The sequence below is a fragment of the Poecilia mexicana genome, unplaced genomic scaffold (assembly GCF_051168715.1).
Source record: "Poecilia mexicana isolate PSO_F unplaced genomic scaffold, ASM5116871v1 scaffold_9, whole genome shotgun sequence".
Lineage (NCBI taxonomy): Eukaryota > Metazoa > Chordata > Actinopteri > Cyprinodontiformes > Poeciliidae > Poecilia > Poecilia mexicana.
This window is the reverse complement of record NW_028263378.1, coordinates 26,774,614-26,796,424: the sequence shown is the minus strand read 5'-3', so window position 1 is coordinate 26,796,424 and position 21,811 is coordinate 26,774,614. Positions and strand designations below refer to the sequence as shown.

Here is a 21,811-nt window from a genome sequence, read left to right as displayed (position 1 = left end):
AACACACAGAGAAGGACGACAGGAGATGGAATATGAATAGTGCAATTTTCTTTATCATGAATGCGATGACATTTTCCAAAACAAACATTTCATCGGGAACAATTCCAGTCTTTGGGGAAAAAAAGAACAAAACAGCCAGAGTAAGTATGCAGACAACCCAAAATAAATTTATAGTGTAGTCTGAGTACATTTGTTATTAATGCCGCAAACTGGCATTTATTTAATATTTGTGTCCCTTTTATAGTTTACAAGAATACGTATAGGACTAATAATTACAATCCAGGAGCAAAAGGGCTGCAGCACAACTGCATGCAAAAAGAAACAATCCATTACAACCCTAACATTGAAATCCTGGTTGATTTGTCATTAGATCTCTTTTTGCATTTCGATATCAAGTTTTTTAAAATTGTTATTCCAACATAAATCTGATCAGTCAACATTACAAAAAGGACACATATTTATAATTATCACTGAAAAACAGTGAACCTTCCCATAACCCCAGGAACAGAGTTCACCAATATCATTTGGTGAATCCAAGTTTTTCTTTTGTAAATACAGTAAGTACCAAATGTAACAATCAAAAATAAACAAGCAATAGTACCTGCTGTTAGTAGATGTAACTTTTCATTTCATTTTAACAGCTTATTTTGTCAGTTCACTCTTGATCATTTAGTGTGCAATATCACTTCATGTGTTTTACTTACAATAAACAGCTCTTCAGTAAGGATTAGTTCACCTGTACAATAACATCTCATTTTGCACACACCCTGACCAGAAAAGACACTCATTCCAAACAACTTCGCCCTGTACAGCATTTTAAACATTGCTTAAGGCTTTTTTTTTTTTTGCATACAAATTACTGAAGTTCATGTTAGACTAACATAACAGAAATATTTTTACAGATTGGAAATGAAAGTTGATATGATTACCTGACAAACACTGCATTTTAACAAGAGGCAAGCAAAATAAAAATAAAAATAAAAATCTGAGCCCAACTGTACATGTCATCTAACTTTACGAATAGGAGTGATAACAGTTTCATTACAAACTGAATAACTGTATAAGCAAAACAGCAGATGGGAAAAGTCACAAGAAAACAGGCACAAATATATGGAAGAACAGGATGTAGTTTCTGTCAAAAAACTCTTCTTAAGATGACGATTCATCGCTGAGCAGCATCGATGCAACCGATTTTGCAAGGAGGGAGGATTTACTGGAATCTAGTGGAGAAAACTAGCTAATTTGTGAGGGAAAGGATTCATCTTTACCCCATTTCTGAAACTTTTACAGGGGGGATCCTCATAAGGAAATTATTTTCAAACATTCTAATTTCTTAAATCTTAATAAATAAGTGTGACAAATGCATAATATAAATTTAACCCATAAAATAAACTCAAAAGAATAAAGCTATGGTATAGAAAGTATCACTCTGCAAAAGCACTTCAGTGCTGAAGGGAGGAATGCCAAATGTTGGCAGCAATTTCTTTTTAGAGAAAGCGAGTATGGGGGCTCAAAAGTGCCTTTGTGGATAATACCCCCCACCTCGTCCCGCTTCCTCTGAGAAAGGGCTGTGTAGTTATGATTGCTGCTGTTCTGCTTCATTATTATTTTCCACAACACGTTTTACCGCGCTTGGTGAGTTGGAGATATCGTTGTCAAATCCCAGCTGAGCCAATCCCTCTTCAGCATTTGTCCATGAGTTCATTGATTCATTTACAGTCACTGTGTGTTCCTCCATCTGCTTCTGGAGGCTGTCCATCTCCTCCCTAAGAGCAAAAAGGAAAAGACTTTTTAATCCCAAAGTGCCATGTGATAACAGTTAATACAGTGCCTTGAAAATCTTTCCACATTTCACCATGTTACAGTCACTAAAATTTGCATGTTATTGACATTTTATGTGACAGAACCACGTAATAAAGCCACAGTAATGAAAAGGTAATACAGGGTTTCTCCAGGTTTCACCAACTCAAATTGAATGCTTTTTAAGACAATTACGAAGGAAAGTTAACGCCTGTATCACAACAGAAATGGCCAAAAGAAAACTGCATATTTTATGTTGTAAAATATAACATTTTTTCAAGTAGTAGTACCAAGTTTTTGGTTTTTTTTGCACAGAATGCATAAACCCTGCATAGGTTGGAAACAGAAGGGAGCAGGTGGCAAAGACGAACGTCGTCCAGTCAACTGGCGATGACAGATGCAAAACAGTTAGCCAGCTAGCTACAGCAAGGGTTTATTAGTAGCTAGTAAGCGCTAGCCTCAAACACCGAAATGAAGATGTCTGCATGCATCTCAAATATTTGCTCGACAGAAAATTTCCACAAGAAAAATAAACTAGAAAGATAAAACGAGACTAGTAGTCCTGTCGCGAGAAAATTTAAGACCTCAGATTAACGTACTCAAGGCCAACTGGGGTTGTTTTAGTACACTTTAATGCCTCAATTTTATATACAAGAATATAAAACTTTGTAAGGCTGTGTCGACACCCTGTAGTAAATGATTTTCAATTTATTTTTAATGCTAAGAGGAAATAATGGAAGAAAAGTGAAACACATGGTTAGCCCCGCCCTGATTTGATACTTTGTACCTGATTTGATACGTGTTATTTTTATTTCATCTTTATTTATACAGGTTCTCTCACTGAGATTCCAGATCTCATTTACAAGAGAGACTTGTTTTAATAAAACAATAATGTTGCTGAAATTCCTACTGTAAGTTGTTCAGGGCATGTATCCAGTACTTTTCCACACCTAATGTAAAGTTTACACCACTTTTTCTTTACTAAATGGTTTTACGCTCAGTGAAATTGGATGGAGAGTAGCTCTGAACATCAATTGTTCAGAAGCATTTAAGTCTGGATTTTGACTTAGTTGTTCTACTACGTCTATTTCCTCTGCTTGTCTAAACATTGTTAGCTTTAGTTACCTTCTGGTCTCATTTGATCATCCACATGTTTGCCATGTTCCCCATATAGATTTTAGCAACAGCAAACATGATTTCCTGCGACATTCCTTCACCAATTGCTTTCTTCTTGCCATTTTTACATAAAACGGTCAGATTTATGGATTGCCTAACAGATAGTTGTCCTGTAAAAAAAGACTTCTCCCACTTGAGCTGTGAATCTCTACAGCCCATCCAGAGTTACTTAGTCTCTAACCATTACATCAAGTTTTGTGTTGGCACAACATAAACTCCCAATAAATCACATCGAAGTTTGACAATTACTTTCAGCTCGATCGCTTACTTTAGCTGTCGTAGACAGTTGTGCAGGTTGTTCAGAGGTTCCTTGTTTACAGAAGTTGACGGTTTCAGTAATTCATCGAGCAGCGAGGCGGGCACTGGGCAGTCTGGGATCTTAACTGGGGTTACTGGGTTTGATGGGTTCCCGTCATTCTTCAGCTCCATCCGCTGCTGCTCCAACGATGACATCATCACAGGGACACGTTTAGTCACATCAGCACTCAACTCTTACACAGCCTCTCGTATAAAGGGAGCTGAAAGATGTCTTACCTTCCTGAGACGAGTCTGTTTGAGGTCTTGTTTGAGCTGCTGGTTCTGCAGCAGGAGGGTCTTCATGCTGTTTCTCAACTCGCCCACTTTGGCTTGAAGCATGAACTTGTCCTTTCTGGTGCTGCTCAGCTCTTCCTGGACGGTGTCCAGCTCCACCTTTATGTTCTGAAACAAGACAGCTGCGCTTTAATTTTAAACAACAAAAAGAGCAGAAACCACAGCATCCTGCCAAACGAACAGGCAGCTTAGTTCAAAGCAATTCCACGGTTTAAACATTCATTACACTATTCCATATAGTTTTGTGTGTATACTCTAAAGGTGGAATTTCAAGCTAGGTTGTCCGTGATGTTTGGTAAATGGGATAAGATTGAGAAACAGTGCTGTAGAAACAAAGTGGGGGCTTGCCTGCAGGGCGATCTGCAAGTTGTCCAGCTCTCTGTGGTGGCACTGTTCCATCATCTCCAGCTGCTGCTTCTGCGCTTCAATCTCCCTCTGCCTCTGCTCCACCTCCCACTTCAGGTCCTCAACCTGAATCAGCAGAAAATATTAGACATCCATGCAACGCAAAGATATTTGATCTACGACGAGTGATGGGTCAGAAAGAAAACAAAAAAGAACTGAATCAGTCTTTCTAAAACTGAAAGGCTACACATCCAGAGTGCCTCGGCTACAAGAGGAACTGCAGAAGAAAAGCAACAACAGGAATATTGTGGCTTTTCTGTGATTTAGCTATAAACTTTTGGGGGAGTTTATACCTCTTGGTTGGTGAGGGGCTGCTTAGCGAGTTCCTCATCGAGTTGTTTTCGCAGGATCTGGAGCTGGGAATGAGCCTCAGCGAGCTCCTGCTGGAACCTGGAAACATCCTGAGCGTGCTGGTCGTCCTGAGCCCTGCGGAGCGCGACACGTTCCACATGGATTATGCACGCGGCTATAGATTAAAATGTGTATTTTCTATTTCTGCAGTCGTCAAGGCAACGTGCACATACTGTAGTTTCTGAGCTTCGCTCTGCAGAGCTTTCACCAGGTCCTCTTTGGCCTGCAGATCCTTCTTGATCTCTGACAGCTCAAGCATGGCCGCCCTGTAGTGCCGTCTGTTATGGGCTGCCTCTGCCTTTGCTGCTGCCACCTAGAGGACACATGGTAGAATTACAACCTGAAAAGACCAAAGTTTTACAGAATCTCCAAATTCTAACGCAGAATTAAAGAATGCAACAAAGATCTACAATAAAAATCCTTTTTAGTTTCTAACTGTGCTATGAGATATAATTGTATCTGTATTTTTTATAATAGTCGATCTGAAATGCACAACATTTTGTTATTCATTGGTGCCTTTCTTGTTATATTTTGCATGAAATCTGTAAAGATACAAACTTTTCTCCCCCATTTACACCTTTCATAATTAGCTGCAGCTCCCAATTATTTCTATTTTTAGAATCTGATTCATGTAAAACGTGCTCATTTATCCTGTATGACATCAGGGGAGCATGTAATCACACTGTTATTGCAATGTAAATATATTGATTATAATTAACTCACATTTTTTTGACTCTTTACTTTCCTTCCTTTAATCACAATGTTGCCAAAAACTAAAGTGTCAACACTGAGGACAACAAATGTCCATTAAACAGGCCAAACCATTGTGTACATGCAAATTCAATATAATATCTAAACACATATTAAAGTTGAAAAATTTCTTTTGATTGCCATAATGTTCATATTGGTACTGCAATGGCAATTTGTTATATTCTGCAACTCTAATTTGGTCCATTGGTATTCTCTAATTATTCAAAGTTCCTCTTTAGTTTTAAATCAATCGTTATTCCAATACAATAAGCTGACAAAATTAGCTGTAGCATGACTGGGAGTCCAGCTATTCAGCAGAAATTAAAGATTATAAACATTCGTAAATGCTACACTTTTTTTTATTATTTTGGAGAAAGAAGAGGTATTTTCTCTACTCCAGTCCATTATTTAAAAAAAAAAAGTTTTATTTTTAAATTATTTAAAGGCACATTTGGAAAAAAAAAATTGTTAGAAAACCATGCAGACCTTAAATTTAGATACCAATCATGAAAAAGTTGAATTCCTTTTATGGAAGTATAACAAATTCAAATCTTAAGGAGTTTAGTCCCTGCTATGCTACAGTGTGATTTTTAGTTGCTTCCTTTCACACTTCACCTTGCTATTCTTCATACCTGTTCCTTCAAGTCTTTCACTTTGGTTTTCTCTTTCTCCAGAGCAAGCTGTAAAGTCTCAACCAACTGCTTCATTTGTTGGTCCTCCTCTTCTTTTCTCTGAAGAACAGCTTGGACCTAGAGAGGGACGGTAAGAAAAAAATGTAGCCAACTCCTCACATCCGTTTTTTTTTCCTTTTGACATTTCAGGCATACCATAGAGAAGCTTGTTGCCTAAAATGAGATGCAAACGTGATTTTTTTTTTTTTTCACCTGCAAGTTTAGCTGGACAAGATCCGCCTCCCTCTTTGCTAAGGCAGACTCCAAAATGTTGGCGTGCTCCCGCAATGCATTATGGGACTGTGACAAACCGGCGAGTTTCCCTTTTTCGTGCTCCAGCTCGAGCGCCAACTTCTTGTTGGCCTCTTCCAACTTCCGGATCCGCTTCTTGAAACAGCGCGACTCCTGGAGCTGTAGGGGGAAAAAAACAACCCAGAACATGAACTCTGAGAAATTCTGAAAGATCAAAATAAAAAAAGCTTTCTTTATTTTTTAATTTTTTTTATTTTAACCTCATCCTCCAGCTCCAGAACCTTCTCCTGGTAATCCTCCAGCTCCGTGGAGGTGAGAGTGATCACTTCCTGTAACTCCTTTTCCAACATGGTCTTGCTCTTTGTGACAGTCTGCAGTTCGGCTTGCAGAGCCTCAATTTTTTCCTGAATAAAATAAAATATATAATTTTAACAGCTTTTTGACAATTAGATTTTTCTGCCAAAAAAAAACAAAATGAAGATTCAAAGTTTTAGCTGTGTATAAAATATTCACTTAAAGATTTTTAAAGCTCCGTCAACTTTACCTGTAAGGCCTGGCTGTTCCCACCATCCGACAGCTGGGCGCGGAGCTTGGCTAGCTCTGCCTCTGCCGTCTCCTTGTCGGTCAGAGCCTCTTGGAGCCTCCTGCTCAGAATGCCCACAGCGTTCTCGTAGGCTTTGTGTTTGGCCTTCATGTCCTTCTGAGCGCTGGTCAGATCCGTTCCCAGCCTCTTCATGCGCACCTTCTGCTCCGAGATGGCTCTGTTTGGACACACGTAGCAGTTAAAACCAGGCCGCTCAGAACATAAAGGGCAGGCTTCTTCACACACATACACACACCGCACGACTCGGATATGTTAATCCTCAGACAAAATAGACACAGAAGCGTGCCGTTTGTGTTTCTGAGATGTATATAAATCATTTGTGTCGGATTGTTTCAAACTGCTGAAACCTCCAAGCAGAACATGACTCACTTTTTGGCTTCCGCCTCCATCTGCTCCACCTGTTTCCTCAAGCTCTCGTTTTCTTGAGTCGCGGCGGTGAGCTGGCTCTGATCGAACTGCAGGGACTGAGTAAGGAAGGCATGGAAGATATTTTTCCTTCACCACAAAATATACTTTGAATAAACTGAAAATCTGCTTTAAAAAAAAAAAACTGATTTAAACAACGGTACCTGAATTTGGGTTTCAAGCTGATCCCTTTCCGTCTGGATGGCCGTCAGATGGGCCTCCATGTTGTTCATCTGCTCCTGAACTCTGGCCACCTCCGTCTGCAAGCGGGCCTGCTCCAGCTCGGCCTTTTGCTTCTCGCCCTGGGCGCTCAGCAGCTCCTGCTTCAGGTCCTTCACTTCAGCCAGCAGCCGCTTCTTGGTGGACTTCAGCTCGCTGATGAGCTGGTCCTTGGAGCTGGCGTCCCGGCGGTACGCTTCCACCATCACCTGTCCATTCAGCAACATTGTTTTGTTTTTTAGTCTTATTAAATGTTCAGGAAGAACTTTTTTAAGACATGTCTTGCTTATATTTGCTTTGACCGACAAGGTTGTTTTAGTCCTATTGCATCATTTGGGAATAATTTTCTTCATTGTCTGAATTAAATAATAATAATAAAAAACTTTACAGGTCAAAACCAGTTTTCTTCTCCTTACTGACTACTAGGAAATGTAGAAAACCTGCATTAGGAACTTTAGCATGTCTAGATAGTAACAATTGTGCTATTAAAAAAAACAAAACTTTAAATAATAAAAAAATAACAAATGAGACAAAAATTCAACTAATTTTTCAGAATTTTTCCCCACTGTGGGAGAATAAATATTTCTCATCTATCAACTCCCCAAAGTGCACAAAGCTCACTGGCTAATAAACACACCTATTCGCCTGTGGGCTGTGTAATTAGTGTTAAAAAAATATACATATATATTTTTGTTGTGACGTAACAAAAAGAAATATTTAGCTTTTTGTTCTTTTCAGCAGAAAGCACATTTGACAACTTCATGCTTTTGCTGCTGCTCTCACACTGATACGAAGAACCGGACACACACCGCATTTTCCACAAAACCCGTCGGCGTCAGCGGCGAACCGCTTTCATAGATTTGATGAACACGAGCGCTGACACTTCGACAAAAAGCTCCGGCTTTTAAAGATGCAGTAAAGTGAACTTTTTTTTTTGTTGCTCTGTCAATCAGCTCCACCCTCTGTGTGACAGCCTGTCAAAGTGATAAAGCAGCTGTTGCTCCGCGCAGCGCGGCATGCCAACCAGCACTTCAGGCATTCGTCAGAGAAGCTGACTGCCATTTGGCTTCCTCCCACAACACCGTCACCATCAGCCAGCTGGGACTTTCAGGACAGATTTCTACATTTATGTCCTGTCTTCAATAAAGACGACTAAAATAATAATAATAATTTTTAAAAAAAGAATAAAAGAAGTAGATGCGTTACCTTTTGTTGCTGGAACTGCTCCTTTAATTTCTGCGCTTGTTTCTTCAGGGAATTATTCTCTTGTTGCAGAGATTCAATCTACAAAATTTGAAACATTTTTAAATAGGTGATCCTCAAGAAAGTGTTCAAACTGTGACAAACCGTTTCCACTCTTGTCTTCTACCTGGCTGGCTTTGATTTGGACTTCCTGTCTGAGCTGGTCCAGGACGTCCGAGGCCACCAGGACGTTCTCGCCCAGCCGCTCGGCCCCCTCGTCCAGCTGACTCTTATCGGCCCGGGCGGCCTGCAGCGCCACCTCCAGGACGATCTTCTCGTTCTGGAGGAACTGGATGGTGTCGTCCTTGGCGGCGCTCTCTGTCTGCAGCTCAGCCAGCTGGGCCTCCAGCTCCTGGTACCTGGCCTCCAGCTGGTTGATGGACTGCTCTTTGGTTTGTAGCGTCTCCTGAGTCATCGTCAGCTGGCGCATCAGCTCCAGGTGTTCCTTCTGAAGCGACTGCAGCTGCAAGTCCTTTTGGGCAAGTGTCAACTTGACCTACCGCGGGACAAATGAAAGACATACGTCAGAGGAGGTCACAAAGTTTACCACCCAAGTTTACCAGCTTTTCTCTGGTTTTTGCAGAAACTACCTGCTCCAGTTCCCTCTCCAGCGTCGTGGCTGTGTTGGCCAGCTTCACCAGGCGCTCTCGCTCTTCCTCAAACTCCTCCAGTTTGTGCTGCAGGTCGTCTTCCACCATGGTTTTTGCATCCTGGATCTGCTTGTAGGCGGCCTCTTGGGTCAGCATGTCGGCCTGCATCACAGACGAAAAAAATACAAACAATGAACCCGGCGGCTTTTTAGTTTAGGGTTTTATTTTCCAAGTACTTCTCAAGCAATTTCAATGCAAGTTTTCAAACTTTTCCCACACCGCACTTTGGAGATGAAAACTGAACTAAAAAAACCCTGACTGTTTGTATTACTCACTGTTATTCAATACTGTTTATTATTGTTATTAATAATGTCTTAGAAAGTATTCTAATTTCTACAGCTGGGACAAGGATAACTAAAATACACCAAAATGTTATGTTTTACAATTTCTCTCTCTACACACCTGACTGGTTTGAGAACAAAACTAATTTAACAAGAAGAAAAAAATATTTAATTAATATTATTTATTATTTAATATTTATTAATAATTAATATTTAATAACAGTTAATGTGTAAAGTATAAGTCAATTACAACAGATCAATAAATCACTGACACATTAAGAATAAGAAATAGTGTGTGTGGATTTTATTAGATGTATGAAAATATCTGGTATGAATTGTAAAAGTTTTTCGTGTTTGAATGTTTGTTATTATATTTCGGATTTACTCATTATGGTTTTTATTACTGTTTTTGTTTGTTTTGTAAAAATCCCCTGGAAAATGAGATGATGAATCTCTAGGTTTTATAGTTAAAACAAATAAAAATAAAATCAAACATTAGATTGCATTTCTTATAAAACTGTGCAGTTTGAATATCAAGCACATTCCACATCTGATTGAAAGTCAAGCATTTCCAAGGATTTCAAACACTCATATGAACCCCTGAATGTACCTCAATGCTTTGCAGCTGCACAGCGATGCGCTCCTTCTCTTTAATGGAGCGGTGTTGGGTCTCGGTCAGCTGATGAGAAAGTGTCACGTTCTCCAGCTTCAGGTGCTCCATGGCGCCGAACTGAGTCATCTGCCCCGCCTTCGAGAGAGACAGGTTGACGTAACAGGGGGCCGACTGCAACGTCCTGCGTTGCTAGTTCACTGCCACCGCGGCTGATTCCTACCTGCATGTTGGCCATTTCGCTTTGCAGTCGCACCCTGGCCTCCTGGGCCAGCGCCAGCTGCTGCTGGTACCACTGCCTGACCTGCTGCAGCGAGTCGATCTCAGCCTGGGAGGTCTTCAGTCGGCTCTGGAGGGTGCTGCGCTCCAGCTGGACCTGCTGCAGCTGACCCTGAAGGCCCGCCATCTGCTGACGCAGGTCATGAACTGTGGAAAAAAAAAAAAAAGTTTTCTAATCGTGCTAGGTTTTCTAAATATGCTTATCTCTACAGGTCCAGGGTTTCCTCAAGGATAGATTTTTTTTAAAGTCCTGATGGTGGACTGTTGTGTCTGAAACGTACATTACTGCTGTTCAAATGCAACATCTGTTAACTTTAGGGTCGTTTTCACAGCATGCATTCAACTTGATTTTCCTCAGATAACGTTGTTTCATCATTTCTCCCCTTCTACTTTGAACTGTCTGTCTTTTTATTCACCCCTGAAAGCAGCGCAGCACACAGTAGCTCGCTTCTCTGCTGGACAGGAAGGAGTCGGCGGTGCTGGTTTTTCAAATAAAGTAAATTTCAACATTTCACTTCAAACTCGGATTATGGTTTGTATAAATATAGGTTATATATTTATTAGGGCTGAAACGATTCCTCGAATGATTCGAGTACCTCGATTACTAAAATTCCTCGAGGAAAATTTACCTGCCTCGAAGCTTCGTTAATTTATGTTTTATTAGTTAGCGCACCGTGTTCCGGCCGGGACTTCATTTGCGTTGCGCGGAGCTCTCACTTCCGCCTCTGAGTTGTTGACAAAAGCTAAGTCTCAGCGGCATAAAGTCCAATCTTCAAGATTGTCCCGTGGGGATTTTATTGATTGATGATAATGCCCGACTTTTTATCGTTTTTGGGGAACCAATAAGCATCCTTAAAATGACTGGGGGATGCCTGGAGTACGGCAGCATTTCTCCTCCGGGGCTGCTGGTTGAAAGCGAACGGCGGGAAGAGCGCTGAGGTGAGCGGATAGACTGAACAGGGCGGGCGGCTGAGTAGCTGATGCTTACCGTGTAAATGTAGCTTTACCGACGAACCGCACAATAAATTTCATATCCCGGTCTGAAGAAACGGGTGGCGGAGCGCATCGTACATAGCTGGTAGATGAGTTTCTGAGTGTGACCAGTGAAGGTGTCGTAAATATCCCGTATTGCTTCCCCCGTGTTCGTCCCCCGGTCTAACGGTTCGTCAGTCCGCTGGTCTATTTCCTCCCCTCCATCCCATCTTACGTTCGTTCATTCGCCCTCTCCTCCCACTCCAGGCGGTATTTCCCGTATTTTCAAACCCAAAGCGTGACAGGTTAGGTGGCAAGGTGAGTTTAATTAATCTATTAAACTCACTGAAGATGAATACATAAACTAAAAGCTGGATTGTAGACATTTTTTATATGCATATTTGTGAGCCTGCCTCTTTGTTATTAAATTCAATATAATTTCAGATTTTTCTATAACTTTTCTTCTGGTTAACTTAGAAAGTGAGCTATTATTGTTACAGGTTAGTTTTCTAAACTACAAAAAAGCAACTGTTAGGGATGCTCAAATATGAAAAATTGGACCGATATTGATATCTGATAGTAACACCGGTATTATGCCAGATTTACCAATATTTCATTTTATAATTTTTTTTATCCGATTACTCGATTAATCGTAAGAATAATCGATAGATTACTCGATTACTAAAATATTCGTTTACAACAGCCCTAATATTTATATATATAAATAACTGATGTGAATCTTTCAGCGTGTAGCGAATCGATTCCCATTTTAAGGGCTACGATTCTATTCAGAAACTATTTTTCATTCAGAAAATAATTTTTCTTCTCAAATGGTCCAGAGATTCTGTTTAAATTGACTAATTCATTTTGTAACATAAATTACTAGTATAAAGTTAGCTTAGCTGCCTGGATTTTTCTTAGATGAAAAAATATATATCAAAGAAGTATCCAAAATACACACGAGACGACCAAGTGAACGCGTAATGCGATAAGCAAAAGAAAAGATTTTGAGCATTTTGAATCGATTCAGAAGTCCCAGAACTAACAATTGTGATCTTTGATAGATTCAATAAATATATATATTTTAAAAACTTCATTCTTAAGGTGTGGTGGCGCAACGATCAATTACATGCAGAGGAAACCCTTCTGTCTCTGTTAAGTCACCTGTGTTGTCCCTTGAAGTCATCGTGTTCTGCAGCTCCTCCACCTTCGCCATCAGCCGGTTGTATTGGTCTTCAGAAACTTTCAGGTCGTTGCTTAGAGAGGTCAAGCTGGCGTTCTTGCTCTCTAAGCTGCCCTGGAGCTCCACCATGGCCTTCTCTAGCTGGCTGCAGTTTTGGCGCAGCGTGCCGACTTCTGAGCTGAGAGCACTTTGCCTCTCCTGGCTGACCTGAGCCTCTTCTCTCTTGGCCTGCAGCTGAGCGTTCACTGTAGCAAGCTGGGCCTGGAGCTCCGTCTTCTCTTTGAGAGCCTAGAGGGAAGAGGCAGTAGTGAGAGAAGTTCAGCCAAGTCTTCCAGGAGTTTCCAGAGTCACAACAGTTTATGGGTGGCATGAATGTATATGTTCATTTGTGTTGCATCTGTGGCTTTCCAATATACTCTTAATATTCAGCTTTTTTTGATGGCATTTAAAGATGTTTACATATTTAGTTCTTGGCTTGTGATTTGTCTCGTTTTTGTCCACTCCGTACCGGGGGAAATGATCTCAAACGTCAATATTAAAAACTTCTTCTGGTCAGTTATTCCCACAATAACTAAGCAATACCACCTTGTGCTGACTATAGCACTATCTCAGCAAACAAAAAAAATCATTATCCATCAAAAAGATGCATCAAATAGTCTGGTCTCAAAATACACAAACAATTTTGAAAAAACATATCCTACTCAGATGCACATTCCTTGGATCAGAGCAATTATTTCCAATAATTGCACAGTTTGCTTAAGCTATATTCTTGTCTTTAATGTACAGCAGGCTATTCTTCATTTTGTTAATTTGTTTTTATATATTACCCTACCATATGACAATAAAAGGATATTTCTATACTATTCTGTGTGATTTTTAAAATTCTCTACATTAATTTTGTCAGAACTGTTTAAAGTCTATTTTAATGTCAACTGATTATTGCTAAACAAGGAATCAAAATTAAATTCCTGACTAAAAACTAAAAGACCTCACATAACAATAAATAAGAAGAAATGGTAATAAGAAAAGTTTCCCATAATCCATAAAAAAACACAATTATATTAAAAAATTCTCATAAACCACTTAGTATTTTAAAAACACAAACTCTTACATAGTTAACATCTTAGATGGGATTCAGCTTCCTCTCTGCCTTTCTCCCAGGATCTCTAAACTGTTGATTTAATGAATAAATATTTTATGTGAAAGGAGCAACAAAATGACATTAGTGGCTTATTACCTGACTGGCTTCAGATGACAAGGATTCCAGTTGCCCCTCGAGCCTCATTTTCTCTTTTAGCACCTGGAGCATCTCATCATGACCCATCACTGAACTTTCCAATGAAACGCTGAAATTTAAAAATGCAGAAGAGTTAGCAAAAGCAAAATAAAAAAGGATAACACAATATTCAATACCTGCTGGAGAAACTGTCCCTCCGGCTGCGCGGCTCTTCCATCCCCTCCCTCTCCATCTCCAGCAGATGCTGCTCATCGCTCGCCGCCTGCAGCACCTCCTGCAGCGACGGGAACTGACCCACGGCCTCGGGGGCGATCTCCCTCCCCTCCACCGTGTACGGCCCATGCTGCCGTTCCACGGCGGCTGAGAGCATCCCGTAGGTTCCCCTCGTGGACACGCTGCTGTAGGAGGAGCTGTCACTGTCGTTGCCGTCGTTGCCGGGCTTCGCTGCGGCTTCGCTGCCGTCCATCTCCGGGCCGCTGTCGTTGAGCTGGAGCGAAGTGCTGGCCTTCGAGTCCGTCTCGCATGCGCTGCTCTCTGACAACATGCTGACTTCTGACAGCGTGGACACGGAGCTGATGGAGGACCGGCTGACATCTGCTGTGGTCATGCCCCCGCCTCCAGCACCCCCGCCACCGCCTCCCCCTCCGCCGTCGCTCTCAGGAGACTTGTAGTCAGCTAAGGAATGAATCTTACTGGGACGTGGAGATCTGGATTTCTTCTCCTTGCTGGGAGGAATTCCAAGGCTGCCCAGTTTGGGGCCACGTGGAACACTGGTCCGGAGGAAAGAATACTCCTTGGTCATGGCAACAGCGTTAGCGCGCGGTAGCGCCTCAGGATGGAGCATTAGTTCAGGATCTAGAGTACTGAAGGGCCGATTTTTAGGGGTGCGATGAGCCTGGGAAGAGGAAAGAGTCATAAAAACTATCAATAACAATATCTGTTCCAATAAGCAATAAATCAATTAATTGCATGATACATTAAAACAAGCTCAATAATTTCCACTTGCATCATTTATTGTTTTTCTCTCTCTGGTTTTTCTACCAAAAACTGACAAAAGTTTTCCATCTGGTGTTTTGGTCTCCACGAGCCCCTTATTTTAAGGATTTCATAATACACTTTGTTTTTTTCTCTATTTGTTTACTTATTTTTAATATTTAAAATGTCTTCCAGTTCCAGTGCACCTGACTGCCTTCAGAGTCGCCTAACTAGCCAATGAGCTGTTCTGTGTAAAATTTTATCCCAGCTTTGATCCATCTGAATAAGTGAACAAACTGCATCATGAAGGCAGAGGAACACAACAAATGGATTAGAGCACAGGTTGTAAAAAAGAGGAATCATTTTCCTTTGGTTGAGCTCATAAAATCCAAATTGGGGCAATAATTTGATTTATATCCAGTTTTGGCAGAAGCTCTGCTCGAGCGTGGCTGATTTTAAGAGCAAACTTGGATTCATCAAAGATGGCGTAAGTATAGGAATAAAAGCAGAGCAGTGGCAGCACTCACTCACCCTCTCCTTTTGCCGCTGAACCCTGTACTGTTTGAGTTGCTCCTCCAGACGCCGGCGAGCTTCCAGGCGAATCTTTTCCTCGTTTTCCATCTCCAGACACGGTTTCTGGTTGGCTGCAGTGAGAGAAGGTAGGCCAAACTGAAGACTCTTCCTCACCGCACAAATTGCAGTAGAATTAGTGAAGTCACAACAACGTCTCTCGATTCCAAGGAAGATGTTGTTCATGGGTAAAGCTTCCCGCAATGCCACTTTGAAAAGCAAGTATTTAAAAAAAAAAAGGAGCTACACAACATCCCCATGGAATAGTAGAGACTTGCACAGGGTTCCTACACTTTTCAAAATTTTAGTTTTCCGACAATTTCTTTTTATTTATTTATTTACGTGCAACTTCAAATATTAGAGGTGCACCGATTGCAGTTTTCTGGCCGATCACCAACCTGTAAAAAGCTGCTGATTCCAATTCTTTTTTTTTTTAACTGCCAGTCAGTTATAAAATCTAAATATACAGATTTGTAATTTTTGAGGCTTTTAAGACAGATAAGATCAGTTTCTAATGTAACTATCACCCATCACCCAAAATTAAGAAAATTGTGGCCGATCAATCAGCGTACCCCTAACAATAATGTATTGTAAACTGAAAGTGCAGAACAAGTAGCAGCTTTTATGGAAGTTCATTGCTCTTTTCTGGATTTCCTGTCAGTTGATCTTCTTATAAACATCCTCTTCAATACATGATAATATTAATTTTACAAAACTAGGTTTTACAACAAGCGTAAAATAGAGAAAGCTATTTAAACTTTAGGACTGCACCGAGTTGAGAGTTACAAGAATATCCTAACATCCACAATCATAAACTAAGTTGGGTCTTTTTTATGTTTACTGAAGGTAATATATGAATGCAGTATAAAAAGAACATATTTTCCAAGCAAATTCAAGCTTCATTTACTTTTTTTAGTCTTTTAGAGAAGCTAACATACAGAATTAACTCTGCAAACGTGGTTTTCTAGAGGTGCACAATATCTGAAAAATGCGCATTAGATTGCAAATTCAACGTGTGCAATTTTAAAATGGCCTGGATACAATATTTGCAATTCCTATAATAATATAAAAAATATAGCAATACAGTATGCAAGACAGTGTAGGAACCCTGCATGTCGCACACTAAGCAGATTCATGCCGTTATGATGCTGTTATTTTCCAGTTAGAAGTTAATAAGGAGCCAAACTAAATAACCAGCTTTTTCATGCGTACAAACAGCATTTATCATAACAAAAAAAAAAAAACATCACCAAACTGAAACATCACCAAAGAAAAGTTAACATAACACGGGGATTAGTTCCAAAGCAGCCATTAGTCCACACAATGTTCCAAATGAAGCACCCACACCAATCAAGATATCCGTCAACTCCAGATTAGAAATGCAAACAATCAAAACACTTATAAAGAGACTTCCAATGAAACCTTCTCACAAGTGAAAAATCACAGCATTCCACAGCAAAAAGGGATTAAAAATAGAGAGGGAAACGGACAGAAAGGGGCATTCACTCTTGATATTTTGTTGATTTGTTTTTGTTTGTTTTTTGTTGCTTACACAGTTCAGTCTCCTGCATAGGCATACTGAGTTTGAGGGACTGCAAAGCGTCACCCTTGTGAACCTTGACCTCAGCACTAGAGCCCTCAGCCTTCTCTACCGTCATGGGTGGATAAGCAGCCACACCTGGGGGGGACTGTTGGCTCGGCGGGTTGATGGGAGAGCTGCTGCTCTGCGGGGGGGATCCGTTTGGAAGGGTGCCTCCAGCGGCACCAAGGCCGTCTGCCGGTCCATTCCCGTTTGGCAGCGCGTCTGAAGAGAGAGGACCTAAAATAGACGGGGAAGGGAAAACGTCATGGTGCTTTCCGGCGGTTTTTGAATTGTTGGGAGCAATACGTTTCTATGGCGATTTAACAATTCAGAGTCTCCCCAGTGGATTCTCAGAACAAAGTCAAACCTCTAAAATGGATCGAAACACTTCATTTTTACTAGCTCCTTCCAGACCACTCAGGTCTTCTGGTTCTGGTCGGCTCTGCATCCCCAGAACCAAACATGGAGAAGCAGAATTCAGTTTCTGGAACAAACTTCCAGAAAACTGCAAAGACGCAGAAACACAGAGTTCCTGTAAAATCAGTGCTAAAACCCACCTGTTTACAGCTGCCTTTGATTCGTAGTAAGTGGGACATTGATCAGCATATTTGATTGGTATTTCTTTCATGATTTTGATGACGGTATTTGACTAAATGTAATGTATACTGCACGTTTCAAAATTGGTTACTGTATTGTTTTCATGGTGTAAAGCACTTTGAACTGCCTTGTTGCTGAAATGTGCTATACTAATGAACTTGACAAATCTATAGAAAGCAGTTATGTTATTTTATATACAACTTCCTCCCTTTGTCTGATTTGTTTTTCTTATTTGGTGATTTAAGACAACTTGCAGTTTCTCTAAACACCTTCTGCTTCCCAGTTATTTATGATCTTGCGCTTCTGAATCAGTCACCAGTTTTCTGGTAAACAATCTTCTCTTCACCAAGCTCTCCGTCCTGTTCATTGGATTCATTTTTTTCTCCCACGTCTCATCACTTGTACTGTTATTGTCTAGAGCTTTTAGCTGTGACATCTCGCACAACAACTCTTCCCCCGCCAAGTCCCTCAAAATATGCCACAGCAGACATTTCTTTGGAGAATGGGAGGCATCTACGTGCCTCGTGGATAATATTCGAGCACATTTAGGTGTTTTTCGCTTCATTTGTGAACATGATTTGAAAATTCCTTAAGCGAGTATGCCTCTCCAGAAGGTGAAACATAGCCATGAACCAGCTGTAGTAGATGCAATTGTCCTGACAAACCGGATGATCAGCTTTGTCGAGCAACTATGTTGTGATTTTAAAGCAACACTTGGTTGCTAAGACCTCCCTGCGGCTGCATTTACTTTTGCACAACTGCGTATGGTTCAAGAATCTATTTGCTTCATCGTTAGTAGCAGTTACATCATAAACAAACCCTGGCTTATGGATGGTAAGAGGTTGTCGCAATATTAACAGACGCATATTTCATCTGTTGCTTTCAGAGATTCTTAGGATTTTTTTTAAATTATCTGCTAAGCAGAAAACAATTTAAACTGATGAAACCCACAAAGTATTGTGACAGCCCAGATATCTGCAGGTTTGAGCAATCCAAATGTAAAACTTAAGACGTTTTTATTGCCAGCTGGAATGAAAATTATCGGGAATGATTGGGGGATCTTTCTGGCTCTGAGGCAGTGGTAAAATGGACGTCGTCCAGCCAACTGGTCAGAAATTTGCACTTATCCAGGACGGACGGACACACATAGAGAAAAACTAGCTGCCAGGGTTCTTACCTATGATAAGTCGCAGCAAGCTACCGACCACCTTGAGTTACAAAACATAACGTACTCAAGACCAACTTGCATTTCTTTAAAAATAAATTTAAGGCATTTTAAGGCCTTGACTTTAGATACAGTCAGTTTTAAGCCTTTTTTAAGACCGTCCGACTTATGTTTTTAAAGTAACGAAGCTATTAGTCCCTATCAAGTCAAAAAATTAAAAAAATATAGACTTTTTAAAAATATTTCTATTAATCTGTGCACATCACTTGGCATCCACAGAAGAAATTGGTACATACATAGTAATTGCAATATCCATGAGAACAATATTAATTTCGCAAAGGACATTTGGAATACACTGGCAGTCGGATGGAGCTTCACTGACGTCAACATCCACAACCTGACACATTACATTAAAGCAACCAAAGAATGGTAGAAATACACATGAGAAAAGTGCTGGAAAAATTGGGATTTATCACAACTTGCCATATTTGCCAAAACTGCTACTCATCCTATAGTTTACACATGATTTCAAATGGTGTATTGACTTGGGGAATGAGTGGATGCCCAAAGCATACGCACTAGTGGGAGATATTGATACCCACGTCAATATGCATTTTAAATGTGTGTGTGTGTGTGTCAATAAAACTTCAAAATATATTAACTACCACCAAAGCTGTGTGTGAAACTGGGTTTTTGCAACATTTTCTTAGGTTTCCAGAGGTCTACAGAGTCACACACCAAATCACTATGACATGTTGCCTCTGATCCTCAGCATCAAAATTAAATTATTTGTTACATGCTAAAAAACTTTGAGCTGAAGGTTCCTTAAATGTAAATGCTGTTGATATTAAAAAGCCAAAATCAGAAACAAAGGTTGCAAAAATTACAGCTTGTCGTGTGTAAAGCTGTTTATGGTTTTTTACTGTATTTCTTTCCCCTATTGTTTACAAATCCAAGGCTAAAACAGTCATTTTTTCCACCTCCTAAATCTTCCTATGAGCAGAACACAAACATAGCTGATGACTAATGAGACCTCTGTTCGGTTATTTAGCACGTTAGTTCAAAGAGCGGTGAGACATGGAGCAGTAAGAAGCTCATCCTTTGGTGGTAATAACCAAAAACAGGTCAGGCCTGCCAAAAAAAACTAAACTGTGGAGAAACAAACTAGCAGTAATATGCATAGAGAAAAGGACATTTGCAGAACAAAGTGCAAAGGTGAAACTAAACAAGGTATGTGTGATACTATGGAGGAATGAAGAGGAGGCCCGAGGGGTTTAGTGCCCATTTCTTCATAACTGCTCCAGTTATCCAGCGACCTTCTTTACATCACTGACACGCAGTGTAGGGTGGTGGCTAACGTTAACACACGCCGTTCACTCAGAACCTCACGATTTAAATAATCCTTATCCGTCCAGAAAGAGCACTCACCGTTAAGAAACTCGTTTGTTTTTTGGATGCTCTCCAGCCCTTTTTTGAGTGTGTTGACTTGCAGAGTGGAGTCCCCCTCTTCCTCGCACCTCATTACTTGGTCTTCTCTACTGGCCTCCATCTCAACAGCCTCTGATCTACCACCACGATCCACTTCCACCGAGAAGAGTAACAGTCACGGCGCAGCAGGCGCTTTATTGTAAATGACGTCTTACTTAAAGCATTTTCTGGGGACGGAGGCTCCCCAGGAACGTGTCTGAGCCAAGGAACACCTTACAGTCTGATCACTGAGGAGAGAAAAGGATGACAATTAATACATCAGTTATCTTGCAACTCCTCACCAGCGTCCGCTTGTGTTATGTAACAGCACAGCCTACTTTAAACATAAGCCAGAGTCGAGCACTGTAACAAGCCGCTACAACAGCTAAGTAGATTGAGAACCCTTAAAATAAGCTTAAATTGTAAACAGGGCTGTCTTGCCTAGTCAAAATATAAATAGTTTCATCATTTATTTTTACTTTAGCTTTTACATTTCTGACATCTATAAACAAACTTCAGAAATTAAAGAAATTACCAAGCCAATCAAATCTATTTTACTGTCACATCCAACTGTGTGTAAATGATGCTGATGTCTGAATAAACAAGAAATATGCAAGACAAACTCATAACTAACACAAACAAATACAACTTGTCTCTAGGTTACATGAAAATGTTACAGTCTCTGTTATTACAATAAACATAGGCAGTCTACTCTTTGTTTATGATGCAATTCAATCTCATCACATTTGACATGAATAGTGGCCATGAATACATAATGACATTTTTAATGTCATGTGTCACTTCACACGTTTACTTCAAACTTTGTTTACATTTTATCTTATGGTATGAAATTTATAACGAAGTTTATTCTAAAAGCACAGAAACAAAATGAATCTGCTTTTAGTTTCTGGAGGAAACAAATTGTCATGAGACCGTCATACAGCAAATCTTCAGTCAGAGGGCGCGGATTTACAATAAATGCAAAATTCAGTGGAAACAAGCAGTGACATTCTGTCAGTTACTGGGCAAATATTTCACTTTTGAACTGAGGGGGACTGTCACCGTATAATCACCCAAACCTCCTTTGTGTTTTGCATCATGTTATTTAGTGTGTAGACTATGATAACCTTTGACTTGGACAGCAGACAGGTTACGTACTGCAGTTCATGTGTAGAGGCGGTCAGTGGCACGATTCAAACCCATAACTGATAAACAGAATCTATACGTTTCGTAAATATTGGTTAGCTCGGTTGTTTTGGTTCACCCACACTAGGCAGAAGCAGATGACAGACCAGGTTGTATGTGGCTAAAGCTAGTTAGCATGCTAACAAAATAGCTAGGTGTGTACCCAAAGGGAAGCTAAAGCTGCTAAGTTGCCAGCAACAAAAATCAACGACGCCAACTGAAAAGCGTTTTCTGGAAAAATGTAAGGAGGCAAACCAATTACTCAACATCATGTTAGTATATTACAGCACCAAAGTGCAAATGATAAGATGACAAATTCCCTAAAGGACAATAATAACTCACCCTTTCGGTGAGCTTCGCCGTTTACTACGTGGCTGTTTAGTTTCCGTTCCTTTACCCGTCCGACGAGAAACAGACAACGACTGTGCAAAATGGAAAATGAAATAAAGTTGTCCTCTTAGAGAGTTTACTAAATGATATATAAATTATTCGGATGTTATCCTTCAAATGCTAATAACACTGGTATATTAATTACACGAATCATAACATGGCGAGAACAATTTCTAGTGTGTCGTATGTGGTAAAATGTATA

At 40.3% G+C, this 21,811-nt stretch overlaps 1 protein-coding gene across 2 annotated transcripts; it reads right to left on the bottom strand.

The window, feature by feature from the left end:
* Nucleotides 1–31: 31 nt before the first annotated feature.
* On the bottom strand, nucleotides 32–21,787 carry golga3 (golgin A3). 2 transcript variants are annotated; one of them, XM_014985981.2, is made up of 24 exons: nucleotides 21,562–21,787; nucleotides 19,996–20,282; nucleotides 16,776–17,042; nucleotides 15,185–15,297; nucleotides 13,855–14,573; nucleotides 13,679–13,787; nucleotides 12,423–12,729; nucleotides 10,231–10,433; nucleotides 10,008–10,145; nucleotides 9,057–9,218; nucleotides 8,594–8,962; nucleotides 8,431–8,508; nucleotides 7,170–7,433; nucleotides 6,970–7,064; nucleotides 6,541–6,757; nucleotides 6,257–6,400; nucleotides 5,958–6,155; nucleotides 5,706–5,822; nucleotides 4,497–4,636; nucleotides 4,266–4,398; nucleotides 3,916–4,038; nucleotides 3,511–3,675; nucleotides 3,245–3,411; nucleotides 32–1,766 (listed from the first exon to the last, which is right to left on the bottom strand). In XM_014985981.2, exons 2-24 carry the CDS (start codon nucleotides 20,114–20,116, stop codon nucleotides 1,577–1,579), a joined length of 4,539 nt encoding a protein of 1,512 aa, XP_014841467.2. In that variant the 5' UTR covers nucleotides 20,117–20,282; nucleotides 21,562–21,787; the 3' UTR covers nucleotides 32–1,576. The 2 variants fall into 2 exon arrangements, with proteins under 2 accessions (XP_014841467.2, XP_014841469.2); XM_014985983.2 differs by having other exon boundaries at nucleotides 16,902–17,042.
* Nucleotides 21,788–21,811: the final 24 nt, after the last annotated feature.

Bases quoted from the DNA above. Each gene is read 5' to 3' on its own strand.
- golga3 (XM_014985981.2), bottom strand. From the start codon at position 20,116: ATGGAGGCCAGTAGAGAAGACCAAGTAATGAGGTGCGAGGAAGAGGGG. The intron at 17,043-19,995 runs GTGAGTGCTCTT...CGTCTATTTTAG, and splicing joins AACAAACGAGTTTCTTAACG to GTCCTCTCTCTTCAGACGCG. The intron at 3,412-3,510 runs GTAAGACATCTT...TCGTTGGAGCAG, and splicing joins AACAGACTCGTCTCAGGAAG to CAGCGGATGGAGCTGAAGAA.